Source organism: Hyla sarda, chromosome 1 (assembly GCF_029499605.1).
Source record: "Hyla sarda isolate aHylSar1 chromosome 1, aHylSar1.hap1, whole genome shotgun sequence".
NCBI lineage: Eukaryota > Metazoa > Chordata > Amphibia > Anura > Hylidae > Hyla > Hyla sarda.
Window position 1 is genome coordinate 369,933,801 of NC_079189.1, and position 25,658 is coordinate 369,959,458.

At 41.7% G+C, this 25,658-nt stretch overlaps 1 protein-coding gene across 1 annotated transcript in view; it reads right to left on the reverse strand.

Annotated features, from left to right (window-relative positions):
* Positions 1-386: 386 nt before the first annotated feature.
* TRPM6 (transient receptor potential cation channel subfamily M member 6) overlaps positions 387-25,658 on the reverse strand; it is a 225,216-nt gene continuing 199,944 nt past the window's right edge. The window contains exons 38-39 of the mRNA XM_056523253.1: positions 23,589-23,695; positions 387-772 (exon numbers count right to left, since the gene is read on the reverse strand). Coding sequence (XP_056379228.1) covers positions 669-772; positions 23,589-23,695 — 211 coding nt within the window. The 3' untranslated portion in view covers positions 387-668. The remainder of the gene's footprint in view (positions 773-23,588; positions 23,696-25,658) is intronic.

Consider the following 25,658-nt stretch of genomic DNA (forward strand, 5'->3'; position numbering starts at 1 on the left):
TTTTTGACTTTAACAAGGTTTGTTTTGAAGGGTTGCACATGCAAATGTCTTGCTTTTATATTAGTTCTGAATGAGTATTCCAATCCCAGATAGGGATGTCATGATGGTAGCAAAAAGGATTGAACTGCAAATCAATGCACTTCTATAGCACCTGAATGGGAGTTGCGCCGTACAGAGAAAAAGTCAGGAGCCACTGTATTCTACTGTGATTCCTCTATCCTAGAAACCATTAGAGATATCAGCAGTCAGACCCCAACCTATATACAATATCTATACAGAGGTGGACGCAGATGGCAGAGAGCGTTTGTGACTCTTCAAACACACATACATGTTCAAGCTGCACAGTCTACAAAAGTTTTGGCACTATGCTGTGTAATTCTAAGAAACATGGTAATTGAACATAGGCAAACGATTATCTGGCACTTTATTGTAAAGTTGCACATTCAATCTAAAGTTGATCAGTGTACCAGAATATTACTCCTGCAAGAATAAAATTTCTTCATAGATGAATGAAGGTCCATTGGTAGGCCATAACTGTCTAATGTTTAGGAAAACATGTATGATCAGGTGACAATAATTCTTGCATTCAGGTGGATGGTGTCTGTCCACCAATATCATACAACAGCTTCCAGTGGAGAGAATTTGGCAAAGCTCTGCGGAATGTTGTTCTACAGTTTTGTATTATGTTCCAAAATGTCTTCATCGGTGTCTGCTTCTCCAATTTCAAACCCAAGATTGATCCTCCCAGGTGAGTAGACATTTCTTTTCATATCTGTAGGTTAAGAAGATCAAATGTTTAAGAGAGCAGAGAAAATAATGACATATCATATAACAGACAGGAGATGGTATTCGGGAACAGACTACCTATGCTCTTTTTACATTTCTCTTGAATCCTAAAGGCATGGAAGCATACAGTGAAATCTAGCTATATCGGATACATTTACCCAGAATAAACTAACTAAACAGGTCTTAAGAAGAGGGGATATCATAAATATATAATACAAGTATAGAGCATATAATTAATGTATAATACAACAATAACATTAAGTTGAATTATTTTCATGGTTTACGAGCTGCAGTTTATGAGAAGTAATACTGAGCATTGAGTTCACTACTTACAACCACTTATCTTAGTCATTTGAAAAAAAAAATTCCATAGAGCAACTGAGATCACAGAGAGATTACAAAATATGATACACAGGACTGAAAATAAATTCTAGAAAATGTTGTTACAGCTGTAGGAAGGAAATGTAGTACTTGGATAATGTGGTGTTTTTAAAACCTAAATATATCAAATATATATATATATATATATATATATATATATATATGTATTTTATTAAAAATCACTGATCTTACAGAGTCCAGTCCAGAATATTGTTGCTGACATTGTAAGAATACAAAAGCATTATAGTTAACACAAAGTACATGTAAATATAATAGTAAAATGCAATATTAAAAATAAAATATGTGGGGTGACCTATACTGACATAATGAACAATATTCTTGGAGCAACAACCTTTATAGTTACTATAGCGAGCATATAAAAAACAAATAGATCCATTGGGGAAAAGCTAAAGCCCCCTCCATGCCAGGTCAAATCCTCTTCTAACCTCCTTCATCCCTCTTTAATGTCAACTTGGCATGGGCAGCATACATGGTCAAAAAGCCTCAAATTTTTGTACAGTAATGTCAATATTTGAGCAAAAATACCTTTCTCCACAAAAATGAGCAACTTTAAAGAATGTATGCCACTGTTGTATACTCGTCCACAGGTGATTTGTCAACTCAGAAGATCCTGGAGGCTCCTGAAAAAGCGGAGCCCTCCGGGATTCCAGGAAGAGTTGTCAAGTCTTCTGTGTTCCACTAAAATCTCATGAAGGCACCTTTTCAAAAATGTTCCCTTTGCCCTAGGTACTGAAATATCAGACTTTGCCCCAATGCTAGTGGTGTGCTAAGCCATATATACAGGTGAAACTCGAAAAATTTGAATATCGCGCAAAAGTTAATTAATGCAACTTAAAAGGAAAGGACGCATGAAGTGCTCCCATATCGCCTGGTGGATGGATGCATTGACCCTGGACTTAAAGGGGTACTCCACTGGAAAACTTTTTTTTAATCAACTGATGCCAGAAAGAAATAGATTTGTAAATTAATAGTATCTGGGCACTGGTGCTTTCGAGTCAGTAAGCTGCTAAGACACCTGATAGTGGTTCCCTGCTATATCACTAAAAATTATTAAGATGCGTAAAAAAATATTAGGTATGGTGTCAGCACTAGAAATTATAAATGTAGTTGTGCTATTTAATTAATGGTGATGACCAAAATACTAATGGCAATATGGTGTCTGGTATAGGTGTTTTGGGTACAATGCGGATGATATATATTGATGTTCCTTATGACAATATATATTGTACTGTGAGTCGTTCCACTTACAGTATTCATGTGAAGGTCTGGGTGATGGTACCTTCGGACATCGGTTTCAATGAAGTCTGTATGCTGTTACCTGATGGCGTATGCCGGGAGACTGCCCCGGCCGATGGCATCTACAACCAGCTAGTTACGCTATGACAGAGATGATGACCCAGCTAACCTTCGGCTGATAGTGACGTCACTACAGTATCCAGTGTGGATCAATTCTAACGCATTTCGGAAAGAAGTGATTTCCTTTCTCATAGCCGTAGGTTTGCGCCGTAATTTATACTATAGGTCCCAGCGATCCTCCTACCAGGTAAGTTGATTTTAAACATCCATTATTGTGGTATGTCCGTATCGGCAAGAAGATATACACGTCCATAGGTATCCTTACTTGCTTTGAGTACGGGCCTAAGTTTGTTGAAATGTATTGAACGTCCGTTAATCCAAAGAAGTTAAAGTATATTGCACGTCCATTAATCCGAGGGTGATAGTATAAGCATTTGATTTTTGTCTGTAATTTGATTCAGTGTTTTAATGTTAGAACTGTACATATGGATCTAGGATATTTCACAGAATAGTTTTGTTTTATTTTCTTGTATGCGCACAGAATGGATTTTAGTATCTCCTATACCATATTTGCATGATTTGAGGAGGTATTATAGCATATAGTGATTCCTTCAGCAGTATTTCACTGTCTTTATCATACCTATATCTCAGTTGGACTCAGGGTGCTTTCTAATTCATTAAGTATAAGGAAATGTATGAACCATAGGTTAAAAGTAATTTGTATTCATTTAATTTTGAATTCTATATTACTTTAAAAAAGCGAATAACTCAAAGTCCCCATTAAGTCTCGGCGGGACAATTGTGTCTAGTTCAAAAATGAATTTACTTTCTGCCTGTGACATAGGGGAGATGTAGTCTCCTCCCCTCCAATGTTTTTTTATATCCTCAATCCCGAAAAATCTTGATCCTGTAAAATTGGCTTGATGGTGTTCAGCATAGTGTTTAGAGAGGGGGTGACCCTGGAATTTCCTCTCTATATTATATATGTGCTCCCTAATGTGATATTTTAGCATTCTTTTTGTGCGGCCATTGTAAATTTTTTTGCATGGGCATGAAATACCATACAGTACCCCTTTGGATTTACAGGTGATATGCGCTTTAATTTTCTTTTCTTGTCCATTATTCTTTATTGAGGTACGTATTGGTGTTTTTGTGGTTGTGCAGCCTTTACATGCACGGCACGGAAAAAAAAAACGCTTTGTTGGAAAAATATCTGTCAATTTTTTGGGGGGATTTGTAACAGTTGGTGCTACCATATTACCCAGATTGGACATTTTTTTTTTTTAAATAAAGCTTGGATGCGAGGGTAATTTTTCCCCCATGATACCATCTCCTTGCAAAATCTTCCAACGTTTATTAATAATTCTCTTAAAGAGAAATCTGAAGGCTATATGTGGTGACAAAGGGGATTTAAATTTTTTTTTCTGGATGAATTGTTTCTGTTGTTTTATTTTTATTCATTAGGAGTGTTTCCCTGTCCAATTTTGATACTTCTTCCATGGTCTTTTCCAAGGTTGTTTTCTTATATCCCTTACTTATAAACGTTTCCTGTAGATTTTTAACTTCCTTCTGATACTCTTGCACTGAGTTATAAGAGCATCAGAAGGAAGTTAAAAATCTACAGGAAAAATTTACAGGAAAAAGTAAGGGATATAAGAAAACAACCATGTGTACAGTTATAACATTTAAACACTGAATCAAAGTACAAACAAAAATCAAATGCTTATACTATCACCCTCGGATCAATGGACGTGCAATATACTTTAACTTCTTCAGATTAACGGACATTCAATACATTTCAACAAACTTAGACCCGTACTCCAAACAAGTAAGGATACCTATGGACGAGTATATCTTCTTGCCGATACGGACATACCACAATAACTGACGTTTAAAATCAACTTACCTGGTAGGAGGATTGCTAGGAGATACTGTGAGGGTCGCCAGTGCGGGCGCAGCATGGATCGGCTGAGTCATCCCCACTACATGCGCAGGATGTGCACACAGCTCCGGAGGAGAAGGCCCCGACTCGCTGACAGGGGATGACAATGACGAGCAGCCCGCAGAGAAGTAAGCGGATATGGAGGGGGTCGCAAGGTCTGTCTCCTTGTTACCTGTGTGGGCTTTGGAGCGGCGATTCTTCCCCATTATTTGTTTTAGGCCTCCATTTTCAGCTGCCCGAGCCAGAGCTCAGCTTATGTGCATCCGCTCTCCAGCACGTCCGGCCACGCCCCCCATGTTACATTTTTTTTAAAACTCTTCATTAATTCATTAGCATTTTATCATTATTACAACTTCCCAAATTTACAAAGCGCATCACTGAAAATGGTTTGGTGAGCTAACCGAAACGTCGCCTCACGTTGTGTGAATAAAATTCACTTTTTTGCACTTTATGGAGTTGCTGCTGCCTATTTGCTACTATTCTATGGATCCCTGAACCTGGGCTCTATGCTGATGGCACCTGTGCACTTTATACTGGGGATGTGTTGCTCTCCTTTTGCTTTTATATATATATATCCACTACCCCCCCCCCCCCCCCCAAAAAAAAAAAACCTAATACAATGGAAATTCTCAAGCCATTATCTTCCCTTCCCACACCACTTTATCAAACCTATTACAACATATCAAAGCTATTGGTTCAATTTATCCCTTACCCAAAATAATTTTACATTGATTTTATATTCCTTCCTTGTTATTTCTAACCATTCAAGAATATTTAAGGGATACGGGGAGATCCATTTTCTAATAATCAGAAGCCTAGTGCAGAACAGAAGCTTATGCAAGATATTGTTCATCCTATTAGATAAGTAGTGTTGCTCGCGAATATTCGCAATTCGAATATTATTCGCGAATATCGCATATTCGCGAATTCGCGAATTTCGCGAATATAGCGCTATATATTCGTAATTACGAATATTCGTTTTTTTTTTTCTTCACAGTACACATCACAGTGATCACCCCTCTCTGCTTCCAGCTTGTGTGGTGTAAAGAAGGCTCTAATACTACTGTGTGAGACTGGCGTGCGTAAATTCGCATATGCGAAAATTAGCATATGCGAATTTTCGTATATGCGAATTTTACCTTATGCTAATTTTGTACATGCTAATTTTCACATCTGTAAATTTTCGCATACGCGAATTTTCGCATATGCGAAAATAAACCGAGGATATAACGAATATGCGAATATTCGCGAATATATGACGAATATTCGTCCATATATTCGCGAATATTTGCGAATTCGAATATGGCCTATGCCGCTCAACACTATAGATAAGTTAATCTCAATATCATCCCCCAGTATCATCACCAAAGAGGTGAGAACATTTTTATTTTCCATTCTTCCGCTATTTCAGAACAAACCCCTGACCAAAATTCTTGTATTCTATCACAGGACCACAACATGTGAAAAAAACGTGCGTCTCTATCCCCTCCCTCCCCCCCCCCCCCCCCCCCCCCACACATTTCGGACAGCTGCTGTTCTGTCTCTTACTTATTTTGAAAAGAAAAGCCAGTATAATCTATAAACAACATTAAACTGTATAATTATGTGGTTATTATTCAATGGTACCTGATGAATCCTTTTATAAATTGTCGCCCGTGGCCTGTCCTCTATCGGGCCTAAATCTTCTTGCCACTTTCTAATACTACTGTGCATCTGGTGTTGTCTTGAGGCATAACAAAGTGCTCTATATGTGCTAGACATAACCTTTTTATTGATACCACCCTCTATTAACCCTCTCAAAAATTCCGGTACAGAACCAATCACCAAACCCCTTCCTATTGTGCTCAACCTAGTATATTCAAACCAGGCACCACCTCATATCTCTTCTATCCTGAATTTCATCCCAGTCCACAAATCACCCCCCCCCCCCATGCCATATATCCCTTACCATTCTAAACCTCAATTTTCCCAAAGTCTCAATTTCTGTGCTCTTTATCTCCTCTACAAAGTGCAGATTGTTCCATAACAGAGCCATATCTGACATTCCTGTTCTTCCCATCCCTTTTTTAATTTAATTTCCAAGTTATTACTAGACTCTCCACCATTAAAAATCCCCCACACATTTGCCCAGATTCTAGCACCTGATAAATGTTTTTATATCTTCCACTGCAGTTAAAATAATAAATTAATCAAAACTTTTAAAAAAAAGTAAATTGCTGTATCTTTAAAATTAAAGGGGTTATCCAGCATAAGGTGATTTTAGTACGTACCTGGCAGACAGTAATGGACATGCTTAGGAAGGATCTGCGCTTGTCTTGGGCTAAATGGCTATGCTGTGAGATTACCATAACACTGTGGCTAGCTTTCTGTGAACTTGTATTTCCTGTTTTCAGGTTTCTTGTTTGCCTACAAATCCCATGATACCATTTTCCTCCCTCCCACACATCAGCTACCCCACCCATTGAAACATAAATGAGCTGCAGACCTGTGATCTTCAATCAGGGTGCCTACAGCTGTTGCATTAGTTGCAGATTGACCCCTCCACCCATTGAAGCAGACAGGCTCCCTGTCATCAGCTGACTAGTGAGTCAGGTCTCGACCGCATTGCAAGCTGGGAAAAATCCGAGACTGCAGTCATTTTGTATGCTGTTAAAAATAAATATTGGGATGAAAATCACATAAGAATTGTGAGAAAACCGTCACACACAGGTAAATACACTATATTATGAACTACACTAACTTTACAGCCCCTGTAGCATAGTCAAATAAAAAAAATTCCCGGAATACCCCTTTAACTTTGTCTTGAAAACAGCTCAGTAGTACAGAGTTAAACCCAGGGGTACTCCCGTGGGAAAACTTTATTTTTATTTTTTTTTTTTAAATCAACTGGTGCCAGAAAGTTAAACAGATTTGTAAATCACTTCTATTAAAAAATCTTAATCCTTCCAGTACTTTTTAGGGGCTGTATACTAAAGCGAAATCCAAAAAGAAATGCATTTCCTCTGATATCATGACCACAGTGCTCTCTGCTGACCTCTGCTGTCCATTTTAGGAACTGTCCAGAGCAGGAGAAAATCCCCATAGCAAACATATGCTGCTCTGGACAGTTCCTAAAATGGACAGCAGAGGTCAGCAGAGAGCACTGCGGTCATGACATCAGAGGAAATGCATTTCTTTTTTGGATTTCTCTTTAGTATACAGCTTCTAAAAAGTACTGGAAGGATTAAGGATTAAGATTTTTTAATAGAAGTAATTTACAAATCTGTTTAACTTTTTGGCACCAGTTGATTTAAAAAAAAAAAGTTTTCCACGGGAGTACCTCTTTAACAATGGTATACAGGGCTATTAAAGGAATAGTCTGCCGAAAAGTATGTCCAGTCAGTTGTGCCCGGGTTGCAAAAAAAAAAAAAAAACTTTAACTCACCTTCCTCTGTTCTCCCGTAGCGCCTCTGGTCTGGTCTTCTTCCTTCCCCTGTGTGTACGGATCGTCACACTGCACTCAGCCTATCACCATCTGAGGTACGATATCACTGCAGCCGGTGATAGGCTAAGCGCAGTTTGACAATTTGTGCACACAGAAGACTGAAGACCAGACCGGAGGACCGAACAGCTGAAGCGGCGCTAAGGGGGAACAGAAGAAAGTGGGTAATTTTTTTTTTCTTGCAGCCTGAGCACAACAGACTGGAAATACTTTTCAGTAGACTATTCCTTTAAAAGGGTATTCCAACCCTAGGCATCTTATCCCCGCTGAGAACCCCCACAATCTCTCCTGCAGCACCCCCTGTCATCTGCTGCACAGAGCGAACTTCGCTCCATGCCTGATGACTGGCAATAAAAGAGTCAGAGTATCATGACCTCATGGCCCAAGCCCTCATGACATCACACCCCACCCCCTCAATGCAAGTCTATGGGAGTGGGCGCGTCGGCCACATGCACCCTTCCAGAGACTTGTATTGAGGGGGCGGGGCATGATGTCATGAGGGTGCTGTCTAATATGATTAGATTTACAACTCTGTAGTACTGCAGTCACTAGTTTATATAAAGCTTTTAGGAGGTGACTATCCTCATTCTCTCCAACATATTAAATGCTTAGTGAAAATCCTATGAATATATATTTTCAATCTCTATGAAACTAAATGATTGGGTTTCATTGTGCATTAAAGGGGTACTTCACTGGAAAACATTTTCTTTTTAATCAACTGGTGCCAGAAAGTTAAACAGGTTTTTAAATTACATATATTAAAAAATCTTAATTGTTCCAGTACTCATCAGCTGCTGTATACTACAAAGGAAATTCTTTTCTTTTTGAATCACCTTTCTGTCTGACCACAGTACTCTCTGATGACACCTCTGTCCATGTCAGGAACTGTCCAGAGCAGGAGAGGTTTGCTATGAGGATTTGCTCCTGCCCTGGACAGTTCCTGACATGGACAGAGGTGTCAGCAGAGAGCACTGTGATCAGATAGAAAGGAAATTCAAAAAGAAAAGAACTTCCTCTGTCGTATACAGCAGCTGATAAGTACTGGTAGGATTAAGATTTTTAAATAGAAGTAATTTACAAATCTGTTTAACTTTCCGGCACTAGTTGATTTAAAAAAAAAAAAAAAAAAAAAATGTTTTCCAGCGGAGTACCCCTTTAAATATGCCCCCAAATGTCAGCAGTTAGGCCCCAGTTAGAAAAGAACAATAATTTAGCAGCTATTAGGCTGCTAAATTATTACCAGAACACAGTTAAAACATGATCCAGCGAGACACCGGTTCAATTAAAATCTATATGCTTTACTGATCCATTGACCCCTTAACCCCTTAAGGACCTAGGGCGTATGGATACGCCCTGGCTTCCTGGTACTTAAGGACCCAGGGCGTATCCATACGCCCGTGGGAATTTTGGTCCCCGCCGCACGCTGGACGGGGACTGGACCAGGGTGACTGCTGATATTGATCAGCAGGCACCCCGTGCAAATGCCCAGGGGGGTCATCAGACCCCCCCCCCCCATGTCTGCGATCGGCGCAAATCGCAGGTGAATTCACACCTGCGAATTGCGCCGATTCCGGTTCATACGGGTCTATTGTGACCCAGTGACCCGGAATATAAGGGGGATCGCGGTTGTCTAGGACAACCATGATCCCCCCTGAAGGGATAGGAGTGAGGTAGCAGTGGTGCCACCCCTCCTATCCCTGCTATTGGTCGCCAGAAGCGACAACCAATAGCAGAATGGGGGCGGGGGGGATTAACTTTCAGATTCCCCGTTCTGCCCACCCACAATAGGCTGGGCAGGACGGGGAAACCGAAGAGGACCGATGGCAGAAGATCCACTTACCCATCCGGAGGCTGCGGGCGATGGTGATCGGCGGGCAGCGATGTCGTGCGACTGGCTCCCTGGATCCTACGGAAGTTGGTGAGTTGCCTAGCAACATCTGGAGGGCTACAGTCTGAGACCACTATACAGTGGTCTCTAAACCGTAGCCCTCCAGATGTTGCATAACTACAACTCCCAACATGCCCAGACAGCTGTTTGTTATCTGGGCATGCTGGGATTTGTAGTTTTGCAACATCTGGAGGGCCACAGTTTGGAGATCACTGTGCAATGGTCTCTAAACTGTAGCCCTCCAGATGTTGCAAAACTGCAAATCCCAGCATGCCTAAACAGCAAACAGCTGTCTCGGCATGCTGGGAGTTGTAGTTGCGTACCTCCATCTGTTGAATAACTACATCTCCCAGCATACCCTTCGGCGATCAGTACATGCTGGGAGTTGTAGTTTTTGCAACAGCTGGAGGCACACTGGTTGGAAAATACTGAGTTAGCTAACAGAACCTAACTTAAGGTTTTCCAACCAGTGTGCCTCCAGCAGTTACAAAAGTACAACCCTCAGCATGCACGGTCTGTCAGTAATGCTGGGAGTGGTAGTTTTGAAACAGCTGGAGGTTTGCCCCCCCCCCCCCCCATGTGAATGTACAGGGTACATTCACACGGGCAGGTTTACAGTAAGCTTCCTGCTTCAAGTTTGGGCTGCGGCAAATTTTTCGCCGCAGCGCAAACTCCTAGCGGGAAACTCACCGTAACACGCCAGTGCAAATGTACCCTAAAAACACTACACTACACTAATACATAATAAAGGGTAAAACACTACATATACACCTCCTACACTGTCCCCCCCAATAAAAATGAAAAACGTATTGTACGGCAGTGTTTCCAAAACGGAGCCTCCAGCTGTTGCAAAACAACAACTCCCAGCATTTCAGGATAGCCACTGACTGTCCAGGCATGCTGGGAGTTTAGCAACAGCTGGAGGTTTTGCACCCTGTTTGAGAAACACTGGCGTAGGATACCCCTATGTCCACCCCTATGCAATCGCTAATGTAGTCCTCAAATGTGCATGGCGCTCTCTCACTTCGGAGCCCCTTTGTATTTCAAGGAAACAGTTTGGGGCCACATATGGGGTGTTTCCGTACTCGGGAGAAATTGCACTACAAATTTTGGGGGCTTTTTCTCCTTTTACCCCTTATGAAAAGGAAAAATTGGGGGCTACACCAGCCTGTTAGTGTAAAAAAATAAAAAATGTTACACTAACATGCTGGTGTTGCCCCATACTTTTTATTTTCACAAGCGGTAAAAGGAAAAAAAGACCCCCAAAATTTGTAACGCAATTTCTCCTGATTACGGAAATACCCAATATGTGGGTGTAAAATGCTCTGCAGGCGCACAACAAGGCTCAGGAGGGAGAGCGCACCATGTACATTTGAGGCCTAAATTGGTGATTTGCACAGGGGTGGCTGATTTTACAGTGGTTCTGACATAAACACAAAAAAATAAATACCCAGATGTGACCCCATTTTGGAAACGACACCCCTTACGGAATGTAACAAGGGGTAAAGTGAGCCATAACACCCCACAGGTGTTTGACGAATTTTCATTAAAGTTGGATGGGAAAATGAAAAAAAATATGTTTTCACTAAAATGCTGGCGTTACCCAAAATTTTTCATTTTCACAAGGGAAAATAGGAAAAAAGCCCCCCAAAATTTGTAACCTCATTTCTTCTGAGTAAGAAAATACCCCATATGTGGATGTAAAGTGCTCTGCGGGCGAACTACAATGCTCAGAAGCGAAGGAGCGCCATTGGGATTTTGAAGAGAAAATTTGTCTGAAATTGAAGGCCACGTGTGTTTATAAAGCCCACATAGTGCCAGAACAATGGACCCCCCCACATGTGACCCCATTTTGGAAACTACACCCCTCATGTAATGTCATAAGGGGTACAGTGAGCATTTACGCCCCACAGGTGTCTGACAGGTTTTTGGAACAGTGGTCCATGAAAATGAAAAATGTTATTTTTCATTTGCACAGCCCACTGTTCCAAAGATCTGTCAAATGCCAGTGGGGTATAATTACTCACTGCACCCCTTATTAAATTCTGTGAGGGGTGTAGTTTCCAAAATGGGGTCACATGTGGGGGGGTCCACTGTTCTGGCACCACGGGGGCTTTGTAAACACACATGGCCCCTGACTTCCATTCCAAACAAATTCTCTTTCCAAAAGCTCAATGGCGCTCCTCATCTTCTGAGCATTGTAGTGCGCCAGCAGAGCACTTGACGTCCCCACATGGGGTATTTCCATGCTCAGAAGAAATGTGGTTACAAATTTTGGGGGTCATTTTCTCCTATTAACCCTTGTAAAAATGTAAAATTTTGGGAAAAAACTGCATTTTAGTGAAAAAAAATCTTTTTTTTCATTTACACATCCAACTTTAACAAAAAGTCGTCAAACACCTGTGAGGTGTTAAGGATCACTGTACGTTCCTTAAGGGGTGTAGTTTCCAAAATAGTATGCCATGGGGGAATTTTTTTCTGTTCTGACACCACAGGGGCTTCCTAAATGCGACATGCCCCCCAAAAACCATTTCAGCTAAATTTGCTTTCCAAAAGCAAAATGTGACTCCTTCTCTTCTGGACAATGTAGTTTGCCCGCAAAGCATTTTACATCCTAACATGGGGTATTTCCATACTCAGAAGAGATGGGGTTACAAATTGGGGGGGGGGGGCATTTTCTCCCTTTACCCATAGTAAAAATGGTAAATTTGGGAAAAATCGGCACTTTAGTGAAATCTTTTTTTTTTTCATTTACACATCCGAATTTAATGAAAAGTCGTCAAACACCTGTGGGGTGTTAAGGCTAACTGGACCCCTTGTTACATGCCTTGACTGGTGTAGTTTCCAAAATGGTATGCCATGTGGGGTTTTCTGCTGTTCTGGCACCATAGGGGCTTCCTAAATGTGACATGCTCCCCAAAAACCATTTCAGCAAAATTCACTCTCCAAAATCCCATTGTCACTCCTTCCCTTCTGAGCCCTCTACTGAGCCCGCCGAACACTTGACATACACATATGAGGTATCTCCTTAGTCAAGAGTAATTGGGTTACAAATTTTAGGGGGCTTTTTCTCCTATTACCACTTGTAAAAATTCAAAAACTGGGTCTACAAGAACATATGAGTGTAAAAAATGAAGATTTAGAATTTTCTCTTTCACTTTGCTGCTATTCTTGTGAAACACCTAAAGGGTTAACACACTTACTGAATGTCATTTAGGATATTTTGAGGGGTGCAGTTTTTATAATGGGGTCATTTGTGTGGTATTTCTAATATGAAGGCCCTTCAAATCCACTTCAAAACTGAACTGGTCCCTGAAAAATTGGAAAATTGCTGCTGAACTTTGAAGCCCTCTGATGTCTTGCAAAAGTAAAAACATGTCAACTTTATGATGCAAACATAGAGATATTGCATATGTGAATCAATATATAATTTATTTGGAATATCCATTTTCCTTAGAAGCAGAGAGCTTCAAAGTTAAAAAAAAAAAAAAAGTCAAATTTTTTCATCAAAATTTGGAATTTTTTACCGAGAAAGTATTGACAAAATTTCCCCACTAACATAAATTAGAATATGTCACAAAAAAACATTCTCAGTATCAGAATGAAGAGTAAAAGCATGCCAGAGTTATTAATGTTTAAAGTGACAGTGGTCAGATGTTCAAAAAAAAAAAATCACTAGTCACAGGACGTGATGCGAGGAGGTTGAGAGGCTCCTCCCCCCCGCTTCCTGCCCCCTCCATGGACCAAACACATGCTGCTGGTTCGGGACACCGCTCAGCTGCGCTGAAAGCTGGGATGTGAGTGTGCTGGATGGCAGTGGAGCAGAGGGACCTGACCTGACACAGCAGTAGCGAGCGGGGAGCAGTGGACTGTGAGCGTAGCAGCCCCCACACGAACAACAGCACACACAGGTGCCAGCAACTCTGCGATCTGGAGTGGAGGCCCAGAAGAGGCAGTGAGTGGAAGGAACCCGGATCTGTGTTGTGCTGAGAATGCAGGAAGAGTGAGAGTGTGACCCAGCTGAGATTTGGGTGAGATCCTCCCATATCTGTGTTGTTATAAGGATGAAACTGCTGCCACAGTGAGCAAACTGTACTAAAAGAATAGGTGTGGGGGCAAGTTTGGCTCGCTCAATAATAAATCCCCCTCATGGCGATTATAGCTGTGGAGGTGAGCGCTGCTACGTTCACCTTGTATGTTTAAAGCCGATAAAGTAGGCCCTTCTGCATAAGAAATAAGAATTTATGTATAAGAACTGGATTTGGGTGGAAAACCCTAATTGGGACAGTGTATTTTTTTTATTCCTGAGTATAAACGACGCCTGGTGAAACACCTGTAGCACTGCAGGAGCAGGTCTATAGTCTGCAGATAACTGAGCTTCTCCTGAGATACAACAAGCTGAAAGTGTCCGTTGGAAATATTTAATTGGTAATCTTTTCTGAAACTCCCAGCGCAGCATATGAAATACACGTGACTGTTTTGGGTGGGACAATATATTGACAACTGGAGGATAAGATGGCACCCAAGCTGAATAAAACACATAGCCCAATAAAGGACACTAAAGCAGCTGGGAAAGTGGATAAATATTTTGTCTCGCCAGGGGCAGTGCCTAGAAATCATGGACAAAATAAAACCAATGCAGGAGATCTGGTATTAGATGGGTCTATAATGGAGAAGGAAGGTGAAGTTCCCCAACCTGCCATAGATAAAATATTAGTGGCAGTTGCAAAATGTAATACTTCCATAGATGTTCTGTCCAATCAAGTGGGGGTTATCGGTGTGGAAATCAATTTGATCAGGGAAGATCTAAAGAAAGTCAGGGAGAGGTGTACAGAGGTGGAGATGAGAGTGTCGGGTGTGGAAGATGAGGTCCATAAGTTAAAATCTGAAGTACAGAGGATGTTAGGGGAGAACAAGTTATTAAATCAAAAAGTGACAGAATTTGAAGACCGCTCAAGACGGGGAAACCTTAGAATCTTGGTTTCCCAGAGGGAGCGGAAAGTAAAGATGTGATAACTTTTATTGAAAACATGGTTGATTGCGCAGTGTGGGGAGGAAAACCTCTCTAAATACTTTAGTGTGATACGTGCGCATAGAATTCCGTTCCAACCCCCGCCAGTAGGGGGCAGACCACGTACCATAATACTTAAACTCCTGAATGATAATGACCGTGACAACATCTTTAGAATAATGAGGAATAAAAGGAGATAGAATACAATGGAAATAGAATTATGCTTTTCCCAGATTATGCAACTGAAACACAGAAGAAGAGATATACTTTCAGGGAAGTTAAAGAGACTTGCACATAATGGAATCAAGTTTGCTTTAATGTTCCCAGCCAGGCTGAAGGTTTTTTACAACAATGAGACGTTCTTTTTTTCTAGCGCAGTAGAAGCGGTGGACTGGATGGACACACGGGGATTGAAAAATAGTGGTTAAGGTCCGGGGGGGATGGGGAGGGGAGGGACAATCACGTAAGGCTAGAGATTTGCCCGAGATGGCAGGTCACCGGGAAGGGGGGGGGGGGTGATGGGGAAGGATGGGGGGGGGAGGTCTGGGAACCCTGGGGAAGTTTTTTTTTTTTTTTTTTTAAACTTTCCTTTTTTTTTTTTTTTCAAAAAAAAAATAGATTATTATTTTTTTTCTTTCTTTTCTCTTCCTTATTACTACGGTGTTTATTGTGTTCAACTGGACTGTAAGAGAATGACTGCGGATGGCTGTTAAGGCAGTGGTATGGAATGTACGAGGACTTGGGGATAAAATTAAAAGATCAGCGGTAATGGGAGTTATTATGAAGCACGCACCAGGTATAGTCAGGTTAGTTGAGACACATTTAACGAGAGAAACAGTAATGGTTTTGCAACGTAATGTTTGGGGACATTATTACCATTCTCTTCATACAGCATATTCACGGGGGGTTTCGGTGTTAATCCGTAGAAACTTAAATTGGGAATTAATTAGAAAAAGGGTAGATGATGAGGGGAGGTTTGTTTTTTTATATGGGAGACTAGAAAATTTAAGATGTGTATTAGCATTTGTATATATATATACCCCTGCCTTTCTCATCCGCAGTCCTTCTTAAATTATTTGATTTGTGTGTGAGTTGCGGAGAATGCCCTGTGTTTGCTATGGGGGATATGAACTGCGTCCTAGATGAGAGGTTAGATAGATGGAGGGCAAGCGGGATTAAAGGAGAGGTGGGCTGCACCCCCCTGGCGAAAGTATGTAATGAACTGGGACTCAGCGATATTTGGAGGATTTACAACCCTCAAAAGAAAGAATATTCATGTTGGAACAAGACCTGTCAGACTATGTCCAGAATAGATATATGTCTGGGAAATGACTCTAGTTTAAATAAGGTGATAAAAATACATTATTGGGTTAGATGTCTGTCGGACCACGTGGCTCTAGAAGTACTGATAAAAACAGAGGAAGAGGTAAGAGATGGGTTCCAGAAAATTAACCCTCACTGGTTAGGGTATTAAAATTTGTATAAAATATTGTATTATTCGTTTTTTTCATTTTGTAATATGTGGTGGTAATAAAAAAAAAAAATTTAATAAATAAAAAAGATGTTCAAAAAATGGCCGGGTCCTTAAGGTATAAATGGACTGGGTCCTTAAGGGGTTAAGAATGCCCCTTGCTTTTACCTAAATGACCAGGCCCAATTTTTTAAATCTGGCCTGTGTCATTTTAAGTTGTGATAACTTTGGAATGCTTTTACTGGGTGATGCAATTCTGAGATAGTGTTTTTGTGAAATATTGTATTTATATTAGTGCTAAATCTTTGCTGATACTTGCAGAATTAAAAAAAACTAAACTCAAAATATTGTGAAAAATTGCTAAATTTTCTGTCTTTTAAAAAAAATAAACATTTATTGCGGTCACTGTGAGGTAAAAAATGATGTTATCTTTATTCTCTGGGTCAGTACGATTATGGAGATACCCAATTTATATAGCATTTTATGTTCTTTTTCTTTTTCAAAACAAAATCTTTTTTTTCCCCCCTTTTTTGTAATGCCATGTTCTGACTTGATAAACAAAAAGAAATAAACAAAGAAAAAAGAAATAAACCACTACGTTCATTCAAGCCTGACAAGTATTATTGAAAACCATTTGTGAATGTCCAATGTGTTTTTTCTTAGTTTATTTCTTTTTGTTTATCAAGTTACCAAGGTTACCAATGATGTCATAATTGTGAGCCTCTGACACCTTAAATACCTGTAATGTTTCACACTAGCGCATGCAGTTGAGAAAGGCATCTTAGCCAGAATGCGTGCTGCTAAATGTAATGCTGTATATGCAGGAAGAAGCGAAGTAAAGAGGATTTGAAATCATTTCAAGAGTGCCGGGATTTCTTACTATCTAACTGTCAGTATTACACTGAAATTCAGCATGTGCGATCCGACCTATGGCTGGACTACCAGACTGCCGTACTAGGCAAACAGGAGGCAATCAGTTGGCCTCCTGCTGCAATGGCAATCAACAGGACCCTGTGATCGCATCGCGGGGTTGCCATTGAGGAACAGGGGCAACCCCCTCCCCATATCAATCCCATAGATGCTGTAATCAGAACTGATCATGGCATCTATAGGGTTGATGCTGCCGAGAATGGCACGATCCTGGTTGTGGCAGGACCCCGGCTGTGATAGACCGTGGGGTCCCGCTGTCTGTGCAGGAAATCGCTAGGACATATGCATATGTCCAGTTGCGTGAACATGTCAGCAACTGGGACATATGCATACGTCCTGGGGTGGGAAGTGATTTATGTACACAACAAGTAGTATGTATACACAAAACACGTGCATAGTTGAAGTATGTCTGAAGCTCGTAATCATAACTATGTTTAACCTATGTTTGAAAAGAACCTGTAATCACTTTAAGGCCATGTTTAGATGGCGATATTTCCGTGTGGAATTCTGCGGAAGAATTCCACTAGAAATTCCACCTAAATTTACTGCCCATAGACTTTAACCCCTTACGGACATAGGGCGTATCCATACGCCCCCGTTTCCAAGTCCTTAAGGACCGAGGGCGTATGGATACGCCCTGAGCATTTCCGGCCCCCACCGCTAGCCGGAGGGGAGCCGGAGCCGGATGCCTGCTGAAATCGTTCATTATGTCCCCCCATGTCGGCGATTGCCGCAGATCGCTGGACAATTCAGTCCAGCGATCTGCGGCGGATTCCGGGTCAATCGGGTCTCCAGTGACCCGATGACCCGGAATTACTGGCTGATCGGCCCCGAACAGCCAGAGCCTGCAGGAGTGAGGTGGCACTGGTGCCACCTCACGATCGCCCTGATTCGTCGGCCGGATTACCGGCCGACCAATCAGGGCGCCTGCTGCGGGTGTCACTCCCGCAACCCGCTCCGCCCCTCTTCCGGAGGACGTGAGCGGGTGCGGGAAGACGACCCCGGGTGCTGGGGACCCCGATCCCCGGCGTCCCTGTTGGGATCGGGGCCCCAGGAGCGACGGCGGTGGCGAGGGACAGTCCTGTGTGGATCGTTGGAGGTGAGTGACAGCCTCCTGCTGTTGCTTAGCAACAGCTCCCAGCATGCAACAAGGGCATGCTGGGAGCTGTAGTTATGCAACAGCAGGAGGCAGACCACCACAACTCCCAGCATGCCCTTATGGGCATGCTGGGACTTGTAGTTTTGCAACAGCTGGAGGCACATTCTTTCTATGGAAAAGTGTACCTTCAGCTGTTGTGTAACTACAACTCCCAGCTTGCACAAACAGCTCAAGTGCATGCTGGGAGTTGTAGTGGTGCATCTGGTGGTTGCATAACTACAACTCCCAGCATGCCCGTTGGCTGTCGGTGACTGCTGAGAGTTGTAGTTTTGCAACAGCTGAAGGCACACTGAGTTAAGTAGTAAACCAGTGTGTCTCCAGCTGTTGCATAACTACAATCCCCAGCATCCCCAGCCAATGTAGTATGCATCCGGCTGTTACATAACTACAAGACCCAGCATTCCCTTCCGCTGTCCGTACATGCTGGGGGTTGTAGCTTTTGCAACAGCTGAAGGCACACTGGTTGCAAAACACTGAGTTTGTTACCAAACTCGGTGTTTCACAACCTGTGTGTCTCCAGCTGTTGCAAAACTACAACTCCCAGCATGCACTGATAGACCGTCCATGCTGGAAGTTGTAGTTTTGCAACAGCTGGATGTTCCCCCCCCCCCCCAATGTGAATGTACAGGGTACACTCACATGGGCGGAGGATTACAGTAAGTATCCGGCTGCAAGTTTGAGCTGCAGCAAATTTTCTGCCGCTGCTCAAACTGCCAGCGAGAAACTACTGTGAACCCCCCGCCCGTGCGACTGTACCCTAAAAACACTACACTACACTACCACAAAATAAAATAAAAAGTAAAAAACACTACATATACACATACCCCTACACAGCCCCCCTCCCCAATAAAAATGAAAAACGTCTGGTACGCCACTGTTTCCAGAATGGAGCCTCCAGCTGTTGCAAAACAACTACTCCCAGTATTGCCAGATAGCCACTGACTGTCCAGGCATGCTGGGAGTTTTACAACAGCTGGAGGCACCCTGTTTGGGAATCACTGGCGTAGAATACCCCTATGTCCACCCCTATGCAAGTCCCTAATTTAGGCCTCAAATGCGCATGGCGCTCTCACTTTGGAGCCCTGTCGTATTTCAAGGCAACAGTTTAGGGACACATATGGGGTATCGCCGTACTCGGGAGAAATTGGGCTTCAAATTTTGGCGGATATTTTCTGCTATTACCCTTTTTAAAAATGTAAAATTTTGGGGAAAACAGGCATTTTAGGTAAAAAAAAAATTTTTTTTTACATATACAAAAGTCATGAAACACCTGTGGGGTATAAAGGTTCACTTAACCCCTTGTTACGTTCCCCGAGGGGTCTAGTTTCCAAAATGGTATGCCATGTGTTTTTTTTTTTTGCTGTCCTGGCACCATAGGGGCTTCCTAAATGCGGCATGCCCCCATAGCAAAATTTGCTTTCAAAAAGCCAAATGTGACTCCTTCTCTTCTGAGACCTGTAGTGCGCCAGCAGAGCACTTTTCACCCCCATATGGGGTGTTTTCTGAATCGGGAGAAATTGGGCTTCAAATTTTGGGGGGTATTTTCTGCTATTACCTTTTTTAAAAATGTAAAATTTTTGAGAAACCAAGCATTTTAGGTAAAAAAAAAAATTTTTTTTACATATGCAAAAGTCGTGAAACACCTGTGGGGTATTAAGGTTCACTTTACCCCTTGTTACGTTCCCTGAGGGGTCTAGTTTCCAAAATGGTATGCCATGTGTGTATTTTTGCTGTCCTGGCACCATAGGGGCTTCCTAAATGCAGCATGCCCCCAGAGCAAAATTTGCTTTCAAAAAGCCAAATGTGACTCCTTCTCTTCTGAGACCTGTAGTGCGCCAGCAGAGCAATTTTCACCCCCATATGGGGTGTTTTCTGAATCGGGAGAAATTGGGCTTCAAATTTTGGGGGGTATTTTCTGCTATTACACTTTTTAAAAATGTAAAATTTTTGGGAAATCAAGCATTTTAGGTAAAAAAAATATATATTTTTTTTACATATGCAAAAGTCGTGAAACACCTGTGGGGTATTAAGGTTCACTTTACCCCTTGTTACGTTCCCTGAGGGGTCTAGTTTCCAAAATGGTATGCCATGTGTGTTTTTTTGCTGTCCTGGCACCATAGGGGCTTCCTAAATGTGACATGCCCCCCAAAAACCATTTGTCGCTCCTTCCCTTCTGAGCCCTCTACTGCGCCCGCCGAACAATTAACATAGACATATGAGGTATGTGCTTACTCGAGAGAAATTGGGTTTCAAATACAAGTAAAAATTTTCTCCTTTTTACCCCTTGCAAAAATTCAAAAATTGGGTCTACAAGAACATGCGAGTGTAAAAAATGAAGATTTTGAATTTTCTCCTTCACTTTGCTGCTATTCCTGTGAAACACCTAAAGGGTTAATACACTTACTGAATGTCATTTTGAATACTTTGGGGGGTGTAGTTTTTATAATGGGGTCTTTTATGGGGTATTTCTAATATGAAGACCCTTCAAATCCACTTCAAACCTGAACTGGTCCATGAAAAATAGCGAGTTTGAAAATTTTGTGAAAAATTTCAAAATTGCTGCTGAACTTTGAAGCCCTCTGGTGTCTTCCAAAAGTAAAAACTCATAAATTTTATGATGCAAACATAAAGTAGACATATTGTATATGTGAACCCAAAAAAAAATTATTTTGAATATCCATTTTCCTTACAAGCAGAGAGCTTCAAAGTTACAAAAATGCTAAATTTTCATCAAATTTTGGGATTTTTCACCAAGAAAGGATGCAAGTTACCATAAAATTTTACCACTAAGTTAAAGTAGAATATGTCACGAAAAAACAATCTCGGAATCAGAATGATAACTAAAAGCATTCCAGAGTTATTAATGTTTAAAGTGACAGTGGTCAGAATTGCAAAAAACGCTCCGGTCCTTAAGGTGAAAAAGGGCTCGGTCCTTAAGGGGTTAAAGGGGTATTCCAGGATTTTTTTTTTATTTGACTATGCTTCAGGGGCTGTAAAGTTAGTGTAGTTCATAATGTAGTATCTGTACCTGTGTGTGACAGTTTTCTCACAATTCTTTATCCAATATTTATTTTTACCAGCATACAAAATGACTGTTGTCTAGTCAGCTGATGACATGGAGCCTGTCTGCTTCAATGGGTGGAGGGATCAATCTGCAACTAATGCAACAACTGTAGGCACCCTGATTGAAAACCACAATGATTTGAAGGGATGCAGCTCATTTATGTTTCAATGGGTGGGATGGCTGATGTGTGGGAGGGAGGAAGATGGAATTGTGGGATTTGTAGTCAAAAAAAGAAAAGTTAAACAGGAAATACTGGTTCCCAAACAGCTAGCCATAGTGTTAAGGTAATCTCACAACATCTCAGAGCCCCAAGACAAGCACAGATCCTTCCTAAGCATGTCCATTACTGTCTGCCAGGTACATACTAAAATCACCTTATGCTCGATAACCCCTTTAATGGAATTCTGCTGTCCCATTCACACAGCGGAATTTCTGCCGTGGAAATTCCATGTCTTTAATTTTGAGGAATTCCGTGGTGAAATCCCAATAAAGTCAGTGGGGCTTAGAATTTTAGCAGAATTCAGTGTTTTGAGTATGCAATCACTACACCTCGCTACCTTCTCACCATTGGCTGTTTCGGAATGCCAGTCATGAGGAGGAGGGGGTCTGCAGTATCCTCAATTGTCGTCAAATGTCCAGTAGCTCTCTACAGTATGGAATACACTGAGAACTCTATGGATCTAAGGGACAATCCTCAGTCCTTCTCTGTGGCTTTCATGCTAAATACCCCTCTGCAGGGGAGGGGTCATTTGGGAGGGGGTACTGTCAGGGTTTTTACCCCTCCTCCACTCTTATACCTTGCTTCTCAGCAGAAAGCATCCCTCAGGAGATTTTTCTGACATTGGCTAAGCACTAAATATAGCTGTTCCAAGTCTGGTTCTGGGAGCTCTAGTAACCCAGCTTTATAATACCTTATGAACTGCTCACTTGTCCTTTGCGATACATGAATTTTTCTTGTACTAAATTATTGTAAATAACACAGCCTGAAGAACAATTATCAGCCATTATTTTTGAGAGCTTACTACACTTATTTACAGTTGCATGAAACATTTTTCTGTATACCTATGTTAACTATAATAATTTTGTGTTTGCATACAAGCTACAAAGAAAAGAAAGAAAAAATATATGAATTTCTTTTTGTAACAATTTTTTACAATCCAATTCAAGATGCACTTTTTGAGGGGGGGAGGAGGGGGGGTTATAATAAAACTAAATGTAACTATTGAATTTCACACAGTCGCTTTTAAGACTATACACAATTACTGTAAACAGAAATCTCATTTAGTTTGTCCTAAGCGTATGATGCATTAATGACAACATCATAACGGGAGCAAAATATATTCTAATGACTGCATTTCTTCTTCACTGAAAGGATATATTTATTGTTAGTGAATAACGGAATAGTTGGCTTTCTCCAAATGTATAAGAAATGAGCAGGGTGAATGAATGTTGCCCTCAGTCGCGTCACTTCAGAGGAGTAGAATACAAAAGATAAAGCATAACAAAATAGATTTTTTTTTTTAGACGTGCTTCAAATAGTCTGCAATTACAACTCTGAAAACATATAGAGAATGCCCTTGAGGTTAACAAGCATTTCTAATGAAAAGGTGGGACTGCATGACTCTGTCTCACCATAGACAAACTGCATATAAGATCCACATGATCCTCGCAAAACTCTGAAGGGAAGCAAAGACTTAAAATAAGAGACGGGGATAAAGAGTTTAATTACAGAATTGTTAACACCGTGTGCACCCTTCTGACACAGTAGGGGTCACTTTAATATAATTTTGTGTTGCTTGGCTGGTTATGGTAGTATCGGTCCTATTCCTCTCCTTTGAAATGATTGACAAGCCAAGGCCAGAGAGGTAGGCACGCAGCAGCTGTACTTAATAGACTCAGCAGCAATGAAAGACCGTCTCATCATGTGCCTCATTTAATGTAAAAGTGTCAATGCTGTTTAATCTCTTCTCTGAGCAGCTCTTAAGTAAATCCTTTCCTAAACTCTTCTCAGAATATTTTTATAATCTTGAAAGCAGGATGTCAGCACTGCACTGGAAATTAGGCGCAAGTTCTACATTTAAACAACATAATATAGATATATATATATATATAAAAAAGAAGTTGACTGATAGTATAATCAAGCATGTATAATACATACCAGGCAGTTTGAGTTTCCGACAGCAAGAGTTGCAGCGATGTTTGGAAACATAGTTTGTAAGTGCATCTTCTCCTAAATTGGCTGGTCCAAACACCATACCTCTTGACCTATACAGAGAAAGTGTAAAATGTCATGGTGATCAGCAAATCCCTCTGGAAGGGAGAGTGGAACTCTGTGTACTTACACCGTGAATTCTAGTTAAGTTGTGAAACTTACAGAAAAGCTGAAAATCCTAGCTATGGGTAAGGGGGGGATTTTCTCTGAGCTGTCATTCCAAGAAGTTTAAGGGATACAAACTATACTCACTGACGGCTATGGTATAAAATGATTATTTCTCATCAGGTGGAATTGAAACCATGATGCTGAATATTGCAGTAAGAAATTTAGGCATGTAAACATACTGAATAAGTGACCCCATAACCTGACAGATAACAAAGGTTTACGTTGCTGGTGTCCGTCAGTTTATTGGGGAGTTTGTGCCTTGTGATCTGTGGACATGTACACTGCTCAAAAAAATATAGGGAACACTTAAACAACACAATGTAACACCAAGTCAATCACACTTCTGTGAAATCACACTGTCCACTCAGGAAGAAACACTGATTGATAATTAATTTCCCATGCTGTTGTGCAAATGGAACAGACAACAGGTGGAAATGATAGGCAATTAGCAAGACACCCCCAATAAAGGAGTGGTTCTGCAGGTGGTGACCACAGTCCACTACTCAGTTCCTATGCTTTCTGGCTGATGTTTTGGTCACTTTTGAATGCTGGTGGTGCTTTCACTCTAGTGGTAGCATGAGAAGTAGTCTACAACGCACACAAGTGGCTCAGGTAGTGCAGTTAATCAAGGATGGAGCATCAATGTGAGCTGTGTCAAGAAGGTTTGCTGTGTCTGTCAGCGTAATGTCCAGAGCATGGAGGCGCTACCAGGAGACAGGCCAGTACATCAGGAGATGTGGAGAAGGCCATAGGAGGGCAACAACCCCACAGCGGGACCGCTACCTCCGCCTTTGTGCAAAGAGGAGCAGGAGGAGCACTGCCAGAGAGCTGCAAAATGACCTCCAGCAGGCCACAAATGTGCATGTGTCCACTCAAACGGTCAGAAACAGACTCCATGAGGGTGGTATGAGGGTCCGACATCCACAGGTGGGGGTTGTGCTTACAGCCCAACACCATGCAGGACATTTGGCATTTGCCAGAGAACACCAAGATTGGCAAATTCCCTACTGGTGCCCTGTGCTCTTCACAGATGAAAGCAGGTTCCCACTGAGCACATGTGACAGACGTGACAGAGATTGGAGACACTGTGGAGAACATTCTGCTCTCTGCAACATCCTCCAGCATGACCGGTTTGGCGGTGGGTCAGTAATGGTGTGGAGCGGCTTCTCTTTGGGGGGGGGGGGCGCACAGCCCTCCATTTGCTTGCCAGAGGTAGCCTGGCTGTCATTAGGTACCGAGATGAGATCCTCAGACGCCTTGTGAGACCATATGCTGGTGTGGTTGGCCCTGAGTTCCTCCTAATGCAAGACAATGCTCGACCTCATGAGGCTGGAGTGTGTCAGCAGTTCCTGCAAGAGGAAGGCATTGATGCTATGGACTGGCCTGCTCGTTCCCCAGACCTGAATCCGATTGAGCACATCTGGGACATCATGACTTGATGCTTTAGTCCAGGTCTGGGAGGACATCCCTCAGGAGACCATCCACCACCTCCTCAGGAGCATGCCCAGGCATTATAGGGAGGTCATAGGGGCACGTGGAGACCACACACACTACTGAGCCTCATTTTGACTTGTTTTATGGACATTACATCAAAGTTGAATCAGCCTGTAGTGTGGTTTTCCACTTTGATTTTGAGTGTGGCTCCATAGCCAGACCTCCATGGGTTGATAAACTTGATTTCCATTAATAATTGTTGTGTGATTTTGTTGTCAGCACATTCAACTATGTAAAGATGAAAGTATTTCATACAATTAGTTCATTCATTCAGATCCAGGATGTGTTATCTTAGTTTTCCCCTTTATTTTTTTGAGCAGTGTAATATCTTAAGGGTACGTTCACTCGTACAGG